This window comes from Scyliorhinus torazame, chromosome 8, assembly GCF_047496885.1.
Source record: "Scyliorhinus torazame isolate Kashiwa2021f chromosome 8, sScyTor2.1, whole genome shotgun sequence".
NCBI classification, from domain to species: Eukaryota; Metazoa; Chordata; class Chondrichthyes; order Carcharhiniformes; family Scyliorhinidae; genus Scyliorhinus; species Scyliorhinus torazame.
The window spans coordinates 258299632-258317876 of NC_092714.1; the positions used below are offsets into that span (position 1 = coordinate 258299632).

Here is an 18245-nt window from a genome sequence, read left to right on the forward strand (position 1 = left end):
ATCCCCTTCTTAATCAAGAACCTATCTATCGCTCTCAAATTGATCTACATTTTTTTTTACTAATAGTTTTCTTTATTTTTCTTTTCTGTCAATCTTCTCCCCTGTTTCTTCCCCCCCCCCCCCCCCCCCTCCCCCCTGCAGAAACATTGACCCTTTGTGGGGATCTAACTGCACAGGTGCCAAGAGTCTTCTGGCCACTTCTCATGCATGAGCCAAGATAATGAGTATCATCAACAAGCTATTCTACAGTGGGGTCATTGCAACCAAGCACAATCCTATCCTTACCCAGTGTCAATGGGCATTTTACAAGCATTGAAATGCATCCTTATTTTGTGCAGTTAAACTGACTAAAGAGGCCAATTGCAACTTCCTGGATGTTCTTTCCTTCCACTTGGCTAAGGTCAGCTAACATTACCCAGATAAGGGATCAGATCAGTTACCTTCCAGTTCTCTTTTCTCCAGGTTTTCACTGGCATAACCAGCTGACTCATTAGGGAAAGAACCACTTTCTTATCAAGAAAACTGGATGACAATTCGATCTATTCCTCATTTTCCCTCCCTTCACCCCCGTGGACAGGAAACTAACCATTTGGTTCTGGTGAGAATATGGAGATAGAAGTTAAATTACTTGGTAGGGTTGAAGTTGAACTCGCTGTCTCAGTCTAACATTGGATGCTGAAGGTAGGTGAATGAGTTAAGCTCTCAGTCATGTTCTGGCTCGGGAGAGAATCCCTCGTTGTGACGTTTTCATTTTCTGCCCCAACAATTCAGATGACCTAACTGAAAGAAGCGATTAACATGCGGATTTATTTCAAATTAGGCAGTTTTTATAGACTTTTTTTTTTTGCTGCGGCCTTGGGAGATTTAGCCCTCTCTCTTCATTTTTCTACCCCCAGCAGATGTTAACAGAAGGACAGAATCTGGAGCAGACTGAATTTGTGATAAACAATTGATCCAATTTCTAAAAGAACATGTGCCAATTTCTCCTGGTTCACATGTTTTCCTGCCTTGCCTGGGATTACTTTATTCATTTGCTATATTTTGACGAGAATAATTAAATTCTTTGCAAGGAAGTTTCAGTATTTGTCGGTTCCCTATTTTGAAAATAATCTCCCTTTTCAAACCATCATGGTATCACACAGCCAATGAAATATTTCTGAAGTAGAGTCACTGTTGTAATGTAGGGAAATATGACAGCAAATTTATGTACAATAGGTTCCAAAAACAACGTGATAAACAATCGGGTAATCTGATTTGCTGGTGTTGATTTGAGGGATGAATGTTGGCCTGGAGAACTCCCTTTGAAAAGTACTGTGGGATCTTTTACATCCACCCGAGAGAGTAAACGGCTCTTCTGGAAGATGATATATCCAACAGTTGATTTATCCCCTACAGAATGCATTGAAGAGTAGGACAAGAATATTTATTAGATCTCTGGAGTAGGACTGGAATCCACAAATTTGTGACTTGGGTGAGGATGTTACCATTGAACCATTTCTGATGCTTTTTTTTGGGTTTCTTTCAACCTGCTTTCATGTCCCAAGATGGTTGTTAAGCGACTTGCAATTAGCTTGTTGATGTCCTGTTGATCTGACTGTGTTAATGGATTGACAATAATTGTGTAAAGAAGAGTGGCAGGTCAGAAAATTGAAAAGAATACAAAGAACGACAAAAAGATTGATAAGGAGGGAAAAACTAGAGTACGAGAGAAAACTAACTAGTAATATAAAGACGGATAGTAAGAGTTTCTATAGATATTTAAATAAGAAAAGAGTTAACAAAATGAGTGTTGGTCCGATGGAAAGTGGATCTGGGGAATTGATAATGGAAAGTAGGGCCATGGTGGATTTGTTAAACAGGTACATTGCATCGGTCTTCACCATAAAGGAGCTGGTTTAGCACAGTGGACTAAACAGCTGGCTTGTAATGCAGAACAAGGCAGCAGCGCGGGTTCAATTCCCGTACCGGCCTCCCCGAACAGGCGCTGGAATGTGGCGACTAGAAGACATTGAAGCCTACTTGTGACAATAAGCGATTATTATCATATTATTATTAAAGGACGCTGGTAACATCCCAGAAATATCTGTAAATCAGGAAATGGAAGGGAGGGAGGAACCTGGGAAAGTTACAATCACCAGGGCAGTGATATTGAGCAAATTGTTGGGTATGTGGGCTGCCAAATCTCCGGGTTCAGCTTGACTTTGCCCTAAGGTCTTCAAAGAAATGGCAAGTGAGATGGTTAATGCATTGGTTTTAATTTTCTAAAATTTCCTAAATCAGGGAAGGTTCCTGTTACAACCCCAATGGAGGTCCCAGGATCAGAACCATAGATATCATAGAATTTACAGTGCAGAAGGAGGCCATTCGGCCCATCGAGTCTGCACCGGCTCTTGGAAAGAGCAACCTACCCAAGGTCCACACCTCCACCCTATCCTCATAACCCAGCAACCCCACCCAACACCCCCCTGGAATATGAACTACCCGTTTAAGGGAGCGGGGCTTCCCCTTAACAGGGAGAGCCCCAACTCTCACAATATCCCTGGCCTGGGTGCAGGTCGGGAAAGGAGACACTTAGTGGAGTGGAGGAGTTTGGATTTGTATCGTAATAAATCTTGTTTGTTAATTTCTACCAATCGTCTATGAATCCTGCTTACCGTGGATTCAACAGTTCCATTAGATTGAAAGATAGGAAATGTAACTCCTTTGTTCAGAAAGGGAGGGAGCAGTACCGGAAGCAGGAAACTACAGGCCAGTTAGCCTAACATCTGTCAGAGGGAAAATGTTAAACGTTATTAAAGATGTTACAGCAGGGCACTTGGAAAAATTCAAGGCGGCAATCAGTCAGTGACATCATAGTTTTGTGAAAGGGAAATCATGTTTACCAATTTATTGGGGTTATTTGAAGGAGGCGTGCTGTGGATGCAGGGGGATTGGTGGATATTCTGTACTTGGTTTTCCAGAAGGCATTTGATAAGGTGCCACATCGAAGGTTATTGCGGTAAATAAAAGCTCATGTTGTAGGGGGTAGCGTTAATATGAATTGAAGATTGGCTAACTAACAGGAAACCGAGTTGGCATAAAGAGTCTCTATCTGGTTTGCAGGATGTGATGACTTGTGTGCCGCAGGCATCAGTGCTGGGGCCTGAACCTCTTACAATTATATAAATGACTTGGATGAAGGGATTGAAGGAATGGTTTTTAAATTTGCTGACGACACAAAAGATAGGTAGGAAAGTAAGTTATGCGGAGGATGTAAGGAGGCTACAAAAGGACATAGAAAGGTTAAGTGAGCAAAATCTGGCAAATGAAGTATAATGTGGGCAAATGTGAAATTGACCATTTTGGCAGGAAGAATAAAAAAGAAGCTTATTATCTATTGTGAGAGATTGCAGAGCTCAGAGGTACAGGGGGATCTGAGTGCCCGAATGCACGAATCACAAAGAGCTGGTATACAGGTATGGCAAGTAATTCGGAAAGCTAATATAATTGTGGGGAATCGATTACAAAATTAGGGAGGTTATGCTTCAGTTGTATAAGGTGTTGGTGATGTCGTCACTTAAAATGGCCAACTCCCGATTTAAAATGGCGAACGGCAAAGGCTGATGGGAAAGTCAGCCAACAGGACAAAAACGAGCAGCTGCAGGTTGGCTGTGTATTTACCTCTGGAAAGGCCAGACAAGATCGATACCAGCAACCATCAGCATAACCAAAACACCAGCCATCTGCATACTAATGAGCAATCCCCGGGAACAATAAGCAACATTTAGACACACAAAGCAAAACCAGACTCTTTGGCGCCAGCAGGAGCCTACACAAAAGGAGGTGAACGAGCACCTCGACCGCCCATCGATCAAAGAACCGCTCCAGCATTGGAGAAAATCGAACCAAGTGATTGGGACAAAGTCCAATCACTTGGGACCAGGTACGGGGGCCGCCTCGAAAGGCGGGAAGCCCCTGGGGACTATAAGAATTGAGTCCCAAGTTCAAATTGCGCTCTTCTCTTCCTCTCCACCTCTTCGAGCTCTTCATCCTGCCCGGGTCACCCAGCAACAACGAACCAACATTGACCATGACCGGAGCAGTGAAGTTCGAATCGTAAGTTTAATTCAACGCTCGCTACGAGATAGGCGCTCCTCGCTACCAATCTGTACTAACTTCGAATCCCGCAGGCTCAGAACCCGAACGAAAGGCCATTTGTTTCCCTGACCTGTTGGGCCAGTTCCAAGTTAAGTATAGGCCTGTTAGTTGTAGAAGTAGCTTAGACGTAGAATTTATGCATGAGTAGCGATTACTGTGTATAATAAATGTGTTTTGATTTATACCTTACTAATCGGTGTATTGGATTATTGATCATTACTCGGACTTGAACCACGTGGCGGTATCATAAAGATACCTGGCGACTCAAGAGCAAAGGTAATAAAACAGAGCAATTGAACTAAGGCAAAGTTAGCAACATTATTTGGCGATTCCGCCGGGACCCGATCTAGAAGTGGAAAACCACTCCGGGAGATCCCAGATTTTGAATTAGAGATCCAATTGGAAACCGAAAACCACAAGTGTTCAAGCAGTTCTGATCAATACTCATAATTCGGAAGTGTGTGTATGCACGCGTAACTAACAGGGCGATAAGGTAAAACTGATAGATTATTTGTTGCGACAAAACTGTCGGAAGTTTGTATATTGGAAAGTAGCGAAAGCCGTACCCGTATTTACAGCACCGCCTTAATACCCCTGTCCCAAATTTGAAGAGCAGCATTCGGATTAATACCCCAGTCCCAAAATTTGAAGAGCAGCATTCGGATAGGAAAGATGGCAATGCAGCGTCTAATGAACCCCGAGGAATTTGCAGTCGCAGCGACCAGCAGCAGTAGAGTGGGACAATGTCGCATTTGGGCGGAAGAGATCAGGAAATATCTCAAAGAGAAGGGATGGCCCCTTTGGAATGAATTCTGTGACAACGAGGAATCAGGCCCCGGGAGTATAGGACATACTTGGTGGGAGAACCTGGGTGAGATCCACAAAAAGAGCTTAGGGAAAGCTCGCAAGCCGATGGCAATCGTGTCCTGCTTGGCACAATTGCAAGGCACAGAGGAGGTCGTTAGGACGCTCCGGAAAGAAGTAGAGGGCATACATCGGATTAGTAAGGTCGATGTAAGCGAGGTAGAAAAGGAGAATTTAGACTTGAGAAGGAAATTGGCAGCAAATGATGGAGAGGTGGAAGGTGCCAAAAGGGCCACCAGTCTTGTCTGGCGCACTTAAGCAGCTTCCAGTCTCAATATGAAAAGGCCTATCAGGACACGCAATGTGCAGTCCTGGTACGTGAGGAAACTGACAAACAGGTAGAAGCACTACAGAGACAGTGTAGTGACCTCAAGGCAGCATTAAGAGCACTCCATGCTGCCACCACAGAACAAAGACAAAGCACGTTAGATCACGCAAAGTGCCGGAAGCAGATTGCAGAGCTGCAATCGCTTTCAGTTCAGAAAGGTTTCCAGGAAACCTTTGGGGAAAAATTAGATCAGGAAGACGGCCCTGATTGGGAAGAATTGAATGAAACAGCGCAGAGATATGTTCAGGGAACATGTGCGCAGGGAAAGCCAAAAAAAGGAAACGCCCCAACCCCCCACACAGCAGATAGTTCAAGCTCCAATGAACCCAGTAACCACCCACCGCACAGCGGGTGAATGAGGGAAAGAACAGCCCCCCCACCCAAGTCACAGGAGTGTTACAACTGCGGACAGTTGGGACACTTCGCAACAGAGTGCAATGCCCCTAAAAAGCCACAGAGAGCCCAGCAGACGGGCACTCTGAGTAAGAAAAAGACCTAGCCCATTCATAGCGTTAGCGCCCGTTCAGATCGGATGGACTTGACCGGAACGGACTGACGGTGTCTGGGCTCCCCCAGTTGGGTCTGCGACACCCTTTGGGATAGGTCCGGACGACCGGTAGTTGCAGCAAAAATTCGGGGACAGCCCATTGAATTTCTCTGGGGCACAGGAGGGTCCCGCACCACAATAAATTCCTCCACCATGTTCCAAAAGGACACGTGGCCCACTACAGCCACTATCGCCCTCAGCGGCTTTACAGGCCACTCACAGCAGGGACACATCACAGCCCCTGTACCTATTCAAATCGGCACCATGACCACCAAGCACCCCGTAGTTTTAGTTGACCTGCCCCACACAGCAGAACACATTCTGGGAATCGATTTCATTAATTCCCACAATCTTTCATTTGATCCAGTCAACCAGTGTGTCTGGAAGATGGCAAAATCCGCAAGAGCCCCCGCAACGCTCAACATCGGAGAGTACACAAACAAAATTAGCGCCATAGAAGAATTTTGGTTCAACCCGACCATGCTTAGTACGGACAAGCAGGTTAGGGCAGTTCTGCAAAAGAACAGGGAAGCATTCGCGACCCACAAGCACGACTGTGGATGGATGGCTGGCTCCGTAGAAATAACAGGACCTGACCCTAGACCCCAAAATCAGTATGGATTTCCCCAAGAGGCAGAGGGAGAAATCTCCAAGGTAATAGAAAGCTTATTAGAGCAGGGCGTACTTAGATCAGTAGCCTCCACTAATAATGCCCAGATTTGGCCAGTGAGAAAGCCCGATGGATCATGGCGACTGACCATCGATTACCGGGAACTCAACAAAATCACCCCCGCAGCAGCCCACACAGTAGCAACAAGTCCCGAGACCATGCTCAAGCAGGGACTCAATTCCCGATTCTTTACGGTTTTGGATGTCCGTAATGGATTCTGGTCCATTCCATTGGCAAAGGCGTGCCAGTACAAATTGGCCTTCACCTTTAAAAATCAGCAATACACGTGGACATGCATGCCACAAGGCTTCCACAACTCCCCCTCCATTTTCCACCGACAGCTGGCAAATGGTTTAGCCAAATTCTCTCGCCCCGAATGTCTGGTACAGTATGTAGACAACCTACTACTGCAGACAGACACCAAGGAAGAGCACATTGAGCTTCTGTCCGAACTCCTGGAACTCTTACACTCAATCGGTTGTAAAGTCAACCCCAAAAAGGCCCAGATTTTGGAAGACAAAGTGATATATTTGGGAACAATTATCACCCATGGTAATTGCGAGATCGAGCATAAAAGGATTGACTCGATTGCTAAATTGCCCCTTCCCCAGAACGTTTCAGCCCTCCGGACGTTTTTAGGACTGGTTAGCTACTGCCGAAACCACATTGACGGTTTCGCCAGCTAGGCAGCATCCATCTCAGACCTAAAGAAAGGAGCCCCCTGGGAATGGCTTCCGCAGCATATGGATGCTGTGGACTCTTTAAAACAGGCACTCTTAGCAGCCCCCGCACTACAAGTTGCAGACCCGCTTTCCCCGTACGCCATAGAGGTAGCGACCACAGACCGCACCCTTTCGGCCGTGCTCCTCCAGGAACGGCACGACCAGTTAAGGCCCGTAGCTTACGCCTCCAGAATTTTAGATGCTGTGGAGCAGGGACTTTCAGCCTGTGAGAGGCACCTGCTCACAGTATTTTGGGCAGTGCAGTATTTTTCATATATTACCGGACTGAACCCCATCACAATTCTTACCGAATTCCCCCCCCCCCCCCAACCCAACTTTTACTGGACGGACGACTCGAGGACGGTACAGTCAGCCAGATTAGACCAGCTAGATGGACCCTTCTCTTGCAGGGACGGGACATCACTGTTAAAAGGACAAAGACGCACACCTTTTTAGCCGACAACTTACAGTATCCCGGAACACGCCATGGATGTGAGATTATCTCTCCACACCACGACACAGGGTCCTTTATTGCGAAAACACCCCCCAGAAAGATAGGTAGTTCAACCCAGAGCCTCCAGCACACAGACACGTGTGAGCCCATGAAGATCTATGTGGACGGATCTTCCACAGTCTTGGATGGGAGGCGAATAACAGGTTGCGATATCTATGTCGAGGATGCGCAGGGACGCGCCCTTCAGGAAATATCGTTCAAACTTCCAGGCCACTTAGGCGCGCAGGCATCAGAGCTCACGGCCATCGCGTATATAGTGGAACACCCAGATTCCTTCCCCAGCCCAGCAGACATATACTCGGACAGCCTCTATGTCTGCAACAGCCTCACGGAATTCCTGCCCCTGTGGAAAGTAAGAGGATTTGTTTCTGCAGACGGAAAACCCCTCCCCTCAGCCCCATTGCTCCGTCATATTTTAGAGAGCGCACAGAACAGGACTTTTGGGATAATCAAAGTCCACAGTCACCATCATTCCTCTCTCTCCCACCCCCCCCACCCCCCCCCCCCCCCCGGAAATGTGAAAGCCGACGCACTGGCTAAGGCAGGTTCCAGACATGGATATTGTTGGACACCCCCCCTGAAAGCGCACCAGTGAGTGCAGTTCAGGACTCACAGACAAAGATCGAGGATCTAGTGGAGGCCCAGAAGCAGGACAGCAATCTCAGGGAGATTGCAAAAGGAAAATATCCAGCACCCTATGAGAGATTTAAAAATGCACTGACCACACATGACGGTGTGGTGTTAAAAGACACCCTTTATGTGGTTCCTGAACAGGACAGGAATCAACTGATTTGTTTGTTCCATGACGGTCATGGATATCAGGGAATCGATCCCACTACAGCCCATCTCAAGCAGCTTTGTGGCCAAATTTAAAGGAAGATGTAAACCATTACATCGAGAATTGTCTTATCTGCGCCCAGAATAATCCGGACAGATATGCCAAAAAGGCTCAACTTAGCCACACCCGACCCGTTAATGGCCCCTGGACTAACCTCCAGATTGATTTTATAGAACCATTGCCCCATTGCAAGAATGGCTATAAATATGTACTTGTGGTAATCGACACATTTACGAAATGGGTGGAAGCATTCCCAGCCCGCACAAACACTGCAAAAACCACAGGCAAGATTTTGACCCACCACATTTTTACAAGATGGGGACTCCCCCGCAGCATTGAATCCGACCGAGGTTCCCATTTTACGGGACGTGTCATGCAGGACGTCCTCACGATATTTGGCATCACCCAAAAATTCCACATACCATACCACCCACAGTTGAGTGGTATCGTGGAGCGCATGAATCGGACCCTAAAATCCACCCTCTGAAAAATGGTCCAGCAGAACAACACCACTTGGGACTCAATCCTCCCTTTCGCGCTGATGTTTTTGCGTAATACAATTTCTACTTCCACAGGTTACACCCCACACACCCTCATGACCGGACGCCCCATAAAAGGCACAGAATATTTATTAGGTTTAGACTTGACCAGCCCCAAAGTGACGGCCCTCACACACGAGAATGCAGTAGAACAATTAGAGGAAAATGTTAAAATGGCTCAGCTAGCAGCCGCAATAAAATTGGGCACCAGAAAGAAACAGAGCAAGGCTTGTTTCGACAAGACAGTGCATGCGACTGAGTACAGTATAGGACAGCAAGTTATGCTCTCTGTATATAACCCCAGCACATTCCTGTCCCCAAAATACTCGGGTCCGTACTCCATTGCGGATAAAGTAAAGCCTTCCGTATATAAAATAAAGTACCCAAACGGTAAGACTGCGTGGTTCCATATCAACCAGCTGAAGGCATATGGGACACAGTCGAACCACGCACACCACGTCATGCTCGACGCAGCACACCACACCCCGCCCACAGCCAATGTAACCCTACCGTCCCCCAACACGTCCAGCCCAGCCAAGGACTCGACCTCGACTCCACCCCCGAAATATACATTCCGCCCCGGAACGTCCACAGACTGCAGCAGCAGAGACAGCGACTGTGACTCGGATGATAGCCACAGCACGCCTCCCACTACCCCCATGCAACAGGACCCACACCCAGCGATTCCGACTACGATCCAAGTGATCCCTTCATCACCACTTTCCTAAACAAACCCCACCACCGACCACCGAACTACACTGATGACCCCGATTCTGTCCCCACACAACTAGACACCAACTATTGGCACCGAGATAACTCGTTCCGACTCGTCCGCAACGACGAGAGCGACCCCACCTCACACCATGCAGCCCTTTCAGCCCTGATACACTCGAGAGTTTGGCACCCGGGAGAAGATGACGACCTTGGGTCTGACTCCAAAACTGAGAACCCCTTTGCGACCCTGTTCGCAACCGAGAACTGAGGTGTCCAGACGATGTTTTAAAGGAACCACTTGGGAGAAGTGGTGTCCTTTCTGATGGAACCTACAGCATGTTTTATGTTGTTTGTAAGATTGTTAAATGTTGTTTGTCAAACCACAAAAAAGGTTTTCACGGCCCCATGCCCTTTCGGCTGAAACCTCTGAGGACTTACCCACAGAGACTCACTACTGCCAGACACTAGTTCAGCGGAACTAGCTTGTCTGCAGAGACTGGTTAAGGTCCTAGACGCCCGTTCATAACTGCCCTCCTGCTTCGAGGGAAAGAACCGCTACGATGACTACATTTCTTGTCCTTTGCTCAGGCAGTGGAGAAACGGCTTGGGACCCGCCCTGCCTGAGAACCCACCTCTGGTCAACTACGCTCCGGTAGGGGAGACACGACATTGGTAGCCGTCCTACCCGGGGACTCCATCCAACTCTTACCCGTCGGGGCCCATACGCATTTTGACACTTTCAGTTCAAAAAGTTTTGTTTTGTTTCAGGTAACCCTTAGGTTGCCAACCTCATGCTATTTACATCCTGAAACATTTGGATGGTAAATTGCACAGTCTGCGAGATGGCTCGCACTGGTTCATTATTGGGAAGTGTGTCTTGTCCTAAAATTCGGTTTTTGAAAAAGAAATGAGAGAGTCTCACACAGTGACCAATTATAAAGGGAGTAATTGGCACTAAAGGACAGACAGACTATCGTACGAGATATTAAACAAAGATAGTTACAGACACTATGCTTGTTTCCACAGAACTCCAGAAGCTCCAGGACCGGAGCAGAGAAGAAAAGAAAAGGAAAGAGAAGAGCCATGAGGACTTCCTTCACATGGACCATCATCTTTATGGACATTTGGTTGTGAATGAACGCGAAACCCATGACTTCAAACCCCCCCCCCCCAGCCGTTAATGTTTCACTTCCCCACAGTACCCAGAGCCCAGTCACCAGCGACACCACATCATCTTGGTGTGCCAGGTTTATAACCTGGTACTCCCTGTCCTATGTAATAGAAACCTTACTAGTATTAGCGATACTCTGCTGCATCGTGCAGACTATGCGTCTAAAGAAATGGAGAAGGAGAGCCTACCGCGCTCGAACCCCGGTATATAAGATCAGATTTTCGGATACGACCAGACCCCCGACCCCCGCGATCTATAATAAAGAGAATTCATTTGCGGTTTTATTGCAAATAAAGAAATGTAAAGAACTGTTCATGAGCAAATTGTACGATCTTGAGCTTGACTGCCAAGCCAGGAAAACTATGTATAAACTGCTATGATTATGTTGTATGGTTGAGGAAGTTAGGATGATGAAATGTTTAAGTGAGTGTAGTGTATTAAGAATAGTTAGAGGTTCCCAGTTTATTGTTTTGTAATGCATGTCCCTGTTTGACATAGCGACCTTAGAATTGTCAGTTAAAAATGTTTTTGCATAGCTATGGTCAGTGCAGAGGCCATGAAGGAAGTGCCCCCCCCCCCGCCCAGGTCAGGGAATGGAAAGCACCATAGTTATGTGATCCTTCACGCTTCGCGTTAGGATCACAAGGAGGGCTTGTAGCCACTTAAAATGGCCAACTCCCGATTTAAAATGACGAACAGCAAAGGCTGATGGGAAAGTCAGCCAACAGGACAAAAACGAGCTGCTGCAGGTTGGCTGTGTATTTACCTCTGGAAAGGCCAGACAAGATCAATACCAGCAACCATCAGCATAACAAAACAACAGCCATCTGCATACTAATGAGCAATCCCCGGGAACAATAAGCAACATTTAGACACACAGCAAAACCAGACTCTTCGGCGCCAGCAGGAGCCTACACAAAAGGAGGTGAACGAGCACCTCAAGACCGCCCATCGATCACGTAACCGCTCCAGCATTGGAGAAAATCGAACCAAGTGATTGGGACAAAGTCCAATCACTTGGGACCAGGTACAGGGGCAGCCCCGAAAGGCGGGAAGCCCCTGGGGACTATAAGAATTGAGCCCAAGTTCAAATCGCGCTCTTCTCTTCCTCTCCCCCTCTTCGAGCTCTTCATCCTGCCCGGGTCACCCAGCAACAACGAACCAACATTGACCGTGACCGGAGCAGTGAAGATCGAATCGTAAGTTTAATTCAACGCTCGCTACGAGATAGGCGCTCCTAGCTACCAATCTACCAACTTCGAATCCCGCAGGCTCAGAACCCGAACAAAAGGCCATTCGTTTCCCTGACCTGGTGGGTCAGTTCCAAGTTAAGTATTGGCCTGTTAGCTGTAGAAGTAGCTTAGACGTAGAATTTGTACATGAGTAGTGATTACTGTGTACAATAAATGTGCTTTGATTTAAACCTTACTAATCGGTGTATTAGATTATTGATCATTACTCGGACTTGAACCACGTGGCGGTATCATAAAGATTCCTGGCGACTCAAGAGCAAAGGTAATAAAACAGAGCAATTGAACTAAGGCAAAGTTAGCAACAGTGAGGCAACATCTGGAGTATTGTGTACAGTATTTATCTCCTTATTTAAGGAAAGATATAAATGCGTTAGAACCAGTTCGGAGAAGATGGGAAATTATAGACCGGTTAGCCTGACTTTGGTCACTGGTAAGATTTTAGAGTCCATTATTAAAGATGAGATTGCAGAGTACTTGGGAGTGAATGATAAAATAGGACTTAGTCAGCATGGCTTCGTCAAGCGGAGGTCATGTCTAACAAATCTGTTAGAAGTTTTTGAGGAGGTAACAAGGATGTTAGACAAAGGAGAACCAGTGGACGTGATTTATTTAGATTTTCCGAAGGCCTGTGACAAGGTGCCGCATAGGAGGCTGTTGAATAAGTTAAGAACCCATGATGTTAAGGGTAAGATCCTGGCTTGGATAGAGGATTGGCTGACTGGCAGAAGGCAGATAAAGGGATCTTTTTCAGGGTGGCAGCCAGTGACTAGTGGTGTGCCTCCGGGGTCAGTGCTAGGACCACAACTTTTCACAATATACATTGACAATCTGGAAGAAGGAACTGAGGGCACTATTGCTAAGTTTACAGATGATACAAAGTATGTAGAGGGACAGGTAGTATTGAGGAAGCAGGGGGGCTGCAGAAGGATTTGGACAGGCTAGGAGAATGGGCAAAGAAGTGGCAGATGGAATTATAATGTGGAAAAGTGTGAGGTGTTGCACTTTAGAATGAGGAATGGAGGCCTAGACTATTTTCTAAATGGGGAAATGCTTAAGAGAATCTTGAACAAGGACTCCCAAGTCCCTTTGTGCTCCTGATTTCCTAAGGTTAACATACAGGTTCAGTCGACAGTTAGGAAGGCAAATGCAATGTTAGCATTCATGCCGAGACGGCTAGAATACAAGAGCAGGGATGGACTTCTGAGGCTGTATAAGGCTCTGGTCAGACCCCATTTGGAGCATTGTGAGCAGTTTGGGCACCGTATCTAAGGAAGGATGTGCTGGCTTTGGTAAGCGTCCAGAGAAGGGTCACAAGAATGATCCCTGGAATGAAGAGCTTGTCATATGAGAAGTGGTTGAGGACTCTGGGTCTGTCCTCGTTGGAGTTTTGAAGGATGAAGGGGATCTTATTGAAACTTACAAGATACTGCGAGGCCTGGATAGAGTGTATATGGGAAGGATGTTTCCACGAGTAGGAAACACTAGAACCAGAGGGCACAACCTCAGACTGAAGGGACAATCCTTTAAAACAGAGATGAGGAGGAATTTCTTCAGCCAAAGGGTGGTGAATCTGGGGAACTCTTTGCCGCAGAAGGCTGTGGAAGCCAAATCATTGAGTGTCTTTAAGACAGAAATAGATAGGTTCTTGATTAATAAGGATCAGGGGTTATGGGGAGAAGGCAGGAGAATGGGGATGAGAAACATATCAGCATGATTGAATGGCGGAAAAGACTCAATGGGCCGAGTGGCCTAATTCTGCTTCTATGTCTTATGATCTTATGGAGAACATTTACTAGACTAATACCAGGAATGGGTGGGTTGCCTTGCGAGGATAGGTTGGAGAGGTTAGGTTTGTATCCACCAGAGTTTAGAAGAGTAAATGGTGACTTTAAGATCCTGAGGGGTATTGACAGGGTGGATGTGGAGAGGATGATTCCTCTCGTTAGAGAATCGCGAACTAAGGGTCACTATTTAAAAATTAGGGATCACTCATTTAAGATGATATTGAGGAGAAATTTTTTTTTTTAAGGGTCACGAGTCTCTGTAATTCTCTTCCTCAAATAACAGCGGAAGCGGAATCTTTTGAATAATTTTAATGCAGAGCTAGATAGATTCCAGGTTAGCAAGGGGGTGAAAGATTAAAGAGGGTTGGCAGGAATGTGGGGTTGAGGTTGTAATCAGATTAGCCATGATCTTCCGGCTGCGATGCGCCGGAAAAGCATCTCTCCACAGGATCTACCCAGCTTACAATGTGTCGCGAGATTCAACGCAGTCTCATGAGACGTTGCAAGTGGGAATCCCGCCCACAATGGGTGGGATCACTTTTTGGCAAATCTGCAGATTAGAGCGAGGCAGTAAGCCTCACTCTAATGTACAGATTCCCAAGGTACCTGAGGTTTTAGAATTCAATCCCTTTGACTCGGGGATGTCGGGCGAGTACTGTTTGGTACTGGGTCCCCACAAACGTGAACCAGACGGAACGGCACTCGAGGGTGTCTCGAATTGGGTTGGAGGCCTCCAGCTGCATGCCTTTTGGACAGGGTGTTGCCCTGCACTGCAAAGGTGTCCAGGTGGCACTGCCAAGGTGCAAGGCTGACATTTCTTGCACACACATGATCTGGCCGGGGTTGCTGGGTGTTGGGGGTTGTGTGGGCGGCTGGGGAACCCTCCCCGTGTTCAGGCTGGGGGTGGTCGGGGATTTGTTCTGTGGACCTCGGAGATAGGGACGCCATCTAAAAATGGCGTCCCGATCCCTCGCTACAACGAGGAGTACCGGCGAGCAGAACTCCCATTGTAAAAAAACGGGGCTATGTGCGACCTAGGCCCGCGTTCCCCGTTTAGACCCTTATTCTTTTTTTAAAAATAAGGTTAGAGTACTCAATTCATTTTTTCCAATTAAGGGGCAATTTAGCGTGGCCAATCCACCCAGCCTGCACATCTTTGGGTTGTGGGGGCGAAACCCACGCAAACACGGGGAGAATGTGCAAACTCTACATGGACAGTGACCCAGATCTGGGATCGAACCTGGGACCTCGGTGCCGTGAGGCCGTGTGCCACCGTGCTGCCCTTTAGGCCTCTTATTCAAAGCAAGTCGCGTTGAATCGCCTTGTGTTTTTCAGCACTGCGAGTGCGGCTAAATGTGCTTGCTCGGGAACTTTGTTCCTTTTTGGGAAAATCGCGCCCATTAGTTTTGCTGAAAGCTTCTATCATTGCCATTTTAAGATAATCGTATCTTTATGATGCTTTCAATAGTTTGTACGATCCAATCTTCTACAATATACAGTTGTGACCTTTTATCATTGTTCATCACAATGGGTCATCTCTGTTGACAATATTGTATGCACTCATTTGGTCAAGTGTTCAGGCTTCAAAGTCAGTGCCACCACCTTCATCCAAACATTCTACATTCTGCAGGTCAGCTTTTAATGTTTGTACATGTTATGCATCTCCCACACTTGGCAGAACAGTTGTGGTTAATTCACGCTGTAAATTATCCTTGGAAAATGGCTGTTTTATTCATGTGAGAATGCAACTCATAAAACTTTTGTTTAAGAGCTTGGAGCTTATCTCAAAGTTGCAAGTAACATGGTGCAAATCTTAGCATTAAAAATATCCTCCAAATTGGTCTGCTGGTTACAATACAATTCTGCAAAATGTGAGTTTCACACAGGTGATTTCTTTTTTTGCATTTGTTGGTGAATTCACGTTAAGTGTGCAATCTGTGTTCAGTTATCATTTCACTGTCACTCTTCAATTTTTTTTTTTTTGTTGCATCTTTTCAATTAAATGTTTGCTATTTGTTTCTAAAATGGTAGCTGCACTTTTATTAAAACACCCAAGTTAATATGAGATTTTAACATAGTGAATAAAGAAAAAGACTCATTTAGATAGTCTAATTATATGTTTAGAAATACCCAAAAATATTTTTGCATGTGGTGAAATACTCTGTGTAATAACTTCAACGTAGGTAAATTTTCCAGACAGGTTGCCGCACGTTTTCAAAGTAGAGAGATGAATAACCGGGTAGTCATTTAGTAGTTGTGTTGTTTGTCAGAATGTTGGCCACCAAGTAAATTCCCGACCTCTCTTTGGACGAGTATATACTATTATTTCGAAAAAATTACAGCATTTCTGTAGATTTGCCAAATCTGGATTGATGCAACTCTGGAGATTTCATGCATGATATTCAATCATATGGCATTCAATCTCTCAATATCTATGTGATACTTAATCATGTCTTTTGCATACTGGTTGCAAACGTGCCATAGTTGAGTGCACAGTAATACAAAGCCCCAAATAAATTATTTGGCTTAGCTTGTTTTACTGAGATGAAAAAATAAAAGGATACAAAAGAATAGAAGCATTTAAGGTTAAATATTGTTTAAATTAAAACTGCTCCCATAACATTTCTACAGTATTGACGACAGTAAATTAAAGTAAATTCCACTGATTCAACCAAAGGAAATTGTGCAAAAGCTTTTTGCAACGCAAAAGAAGTTAGGAAAATAATAAAACCAGAACCTAATTGAATTCACTGAATCCCACACTCCACTACTGAAGTCCAGTTGCAGACAGGGTGGACTTCCTAATACCAGATCACAATATACAACAGCATGTATTGAAGGCTGACATGAGTGTTTTCTTTGCTGTCTCCATTACAGCTTTTGTTTCAGCCTCCTCTTTCACGGTCAATTCATATGTTTGTCTCCCCCACAAAGCTTGTGTACTCTCTCTTTCCCCCTCCCACCCCTAGTAACTCACTGTCCCATTTTTCATTAGCTCTGTGCAGTCAACCATACGGCTGCCAATTAGTGGTGGTGCTCTCTGAATACTTGGAAGAGGGGGAAAGGGAGGACCAACAAAGTTTGTGCTACATGCTTGGTTTCAAAGCATGAGAGTTGGAAAACAAGTGCGCAGATAGAATAATCCCTTTGTAGATACCAGCAGCAGCACTGAGGAGACCAGTCTTCCATTCCCGCTGACTCCTGTTCAAATTAGAAAAGTTGGTACATTTAGCACAAACAGCAGCACATGTGTTTCAAGGTCATGATCAGCCCTTATGTAATTTACATTATTTTCTGTATTGGTGTTTACTCTGGCTATTGATGATGCTCAGATTTTCTGCTAATTTGAAAAAATAAACACTGGCCTGATGATTTCAACCCAGGATAAGCCTTGGTTAAATATGATGGGGGGGTAAACTAGTATGCTTCTAAACCGAGTAAAAACATAATTGGAAGTGTTTTGAAAAGTATTTCCAGTGTTCCAAGTCTCTCAAAAGTCTGTTCCCTTAAGTTTCAGACCCCACTTTCATTTCTACAATTCTGGCAATCCATTTCTCTGGAGGTGGTGATTTATTTTCTATTACCTTTCTTCCCTCCAACTCCGGTTTACTGTTCTGTTTCAAGCCTCTAGCAACATCTCTTTCTGGCTGGTAGGATTTACTAGTTCTATAAGTTTTGTTCTCTTCCCCACTCACTCTGCCCTCGAAATAAATATCTGGCTGAGATTGGCTAAACAGGATCTTATGACCTATGGCAAATAGTTTTGGTAAGCTGTTGAATTAGTTTTGTCTGAATGAGTTCTTCGACAAATCTTGAATACCGTGATATGCCTATTTCACATTAATTTTCCCTCAGACTTGTACTATTCAACTCTCTGCAGCTTAGTTTTCTGCTGTGATTTATGAAATAATGTCATTGTGTCTGGTGTAGTAAAACCTGGTGACTTGTTTTAGGATTTCAGATGCCCGTCAGATGCAGCCAGGTCTGGATGATGCTGAACAGCAGCAAATGACAGGAGAGCAGGGGGTAGGACTTGATCCAGCAGCTAACAAATTATCTGAATTTGCAAATCGGCCTGCAGGTAAATACTTTTTGCAAGAGAGGCTAAAGTTTTATTTTTTTCAATAATTAAACAGTACATGTAAAATCAAGATTGAAAAGAAA

The 18245-nt window shown here is 45.5% G+C and overlaps 1 protein-coding gene across 5 annotated transcripts in view; it reads left to right on the forward strand.

The window, feature by feature from the left end:
- Positions 1-18245, forward strand: part of ncoa6 (nuclear receptor coactivator 6) — an 82572-nt gene that overhangs the window by 32865 nt on the left and 31462 nt on the right. For all 5 annotated transcript variants that reach the window (XM_072515173.1, XM_072515175.1, XM_072515172.1 and 2 more), the window contains one exon: positions 18035-18162. In XM_072515173.1, coding sequence (XP_072371274.1) covers positions 18035-18162 — 128 coding nt within the window. The remainder of the gene's footprint in view (positions 1-18034; positions 18163-18245) is intronic.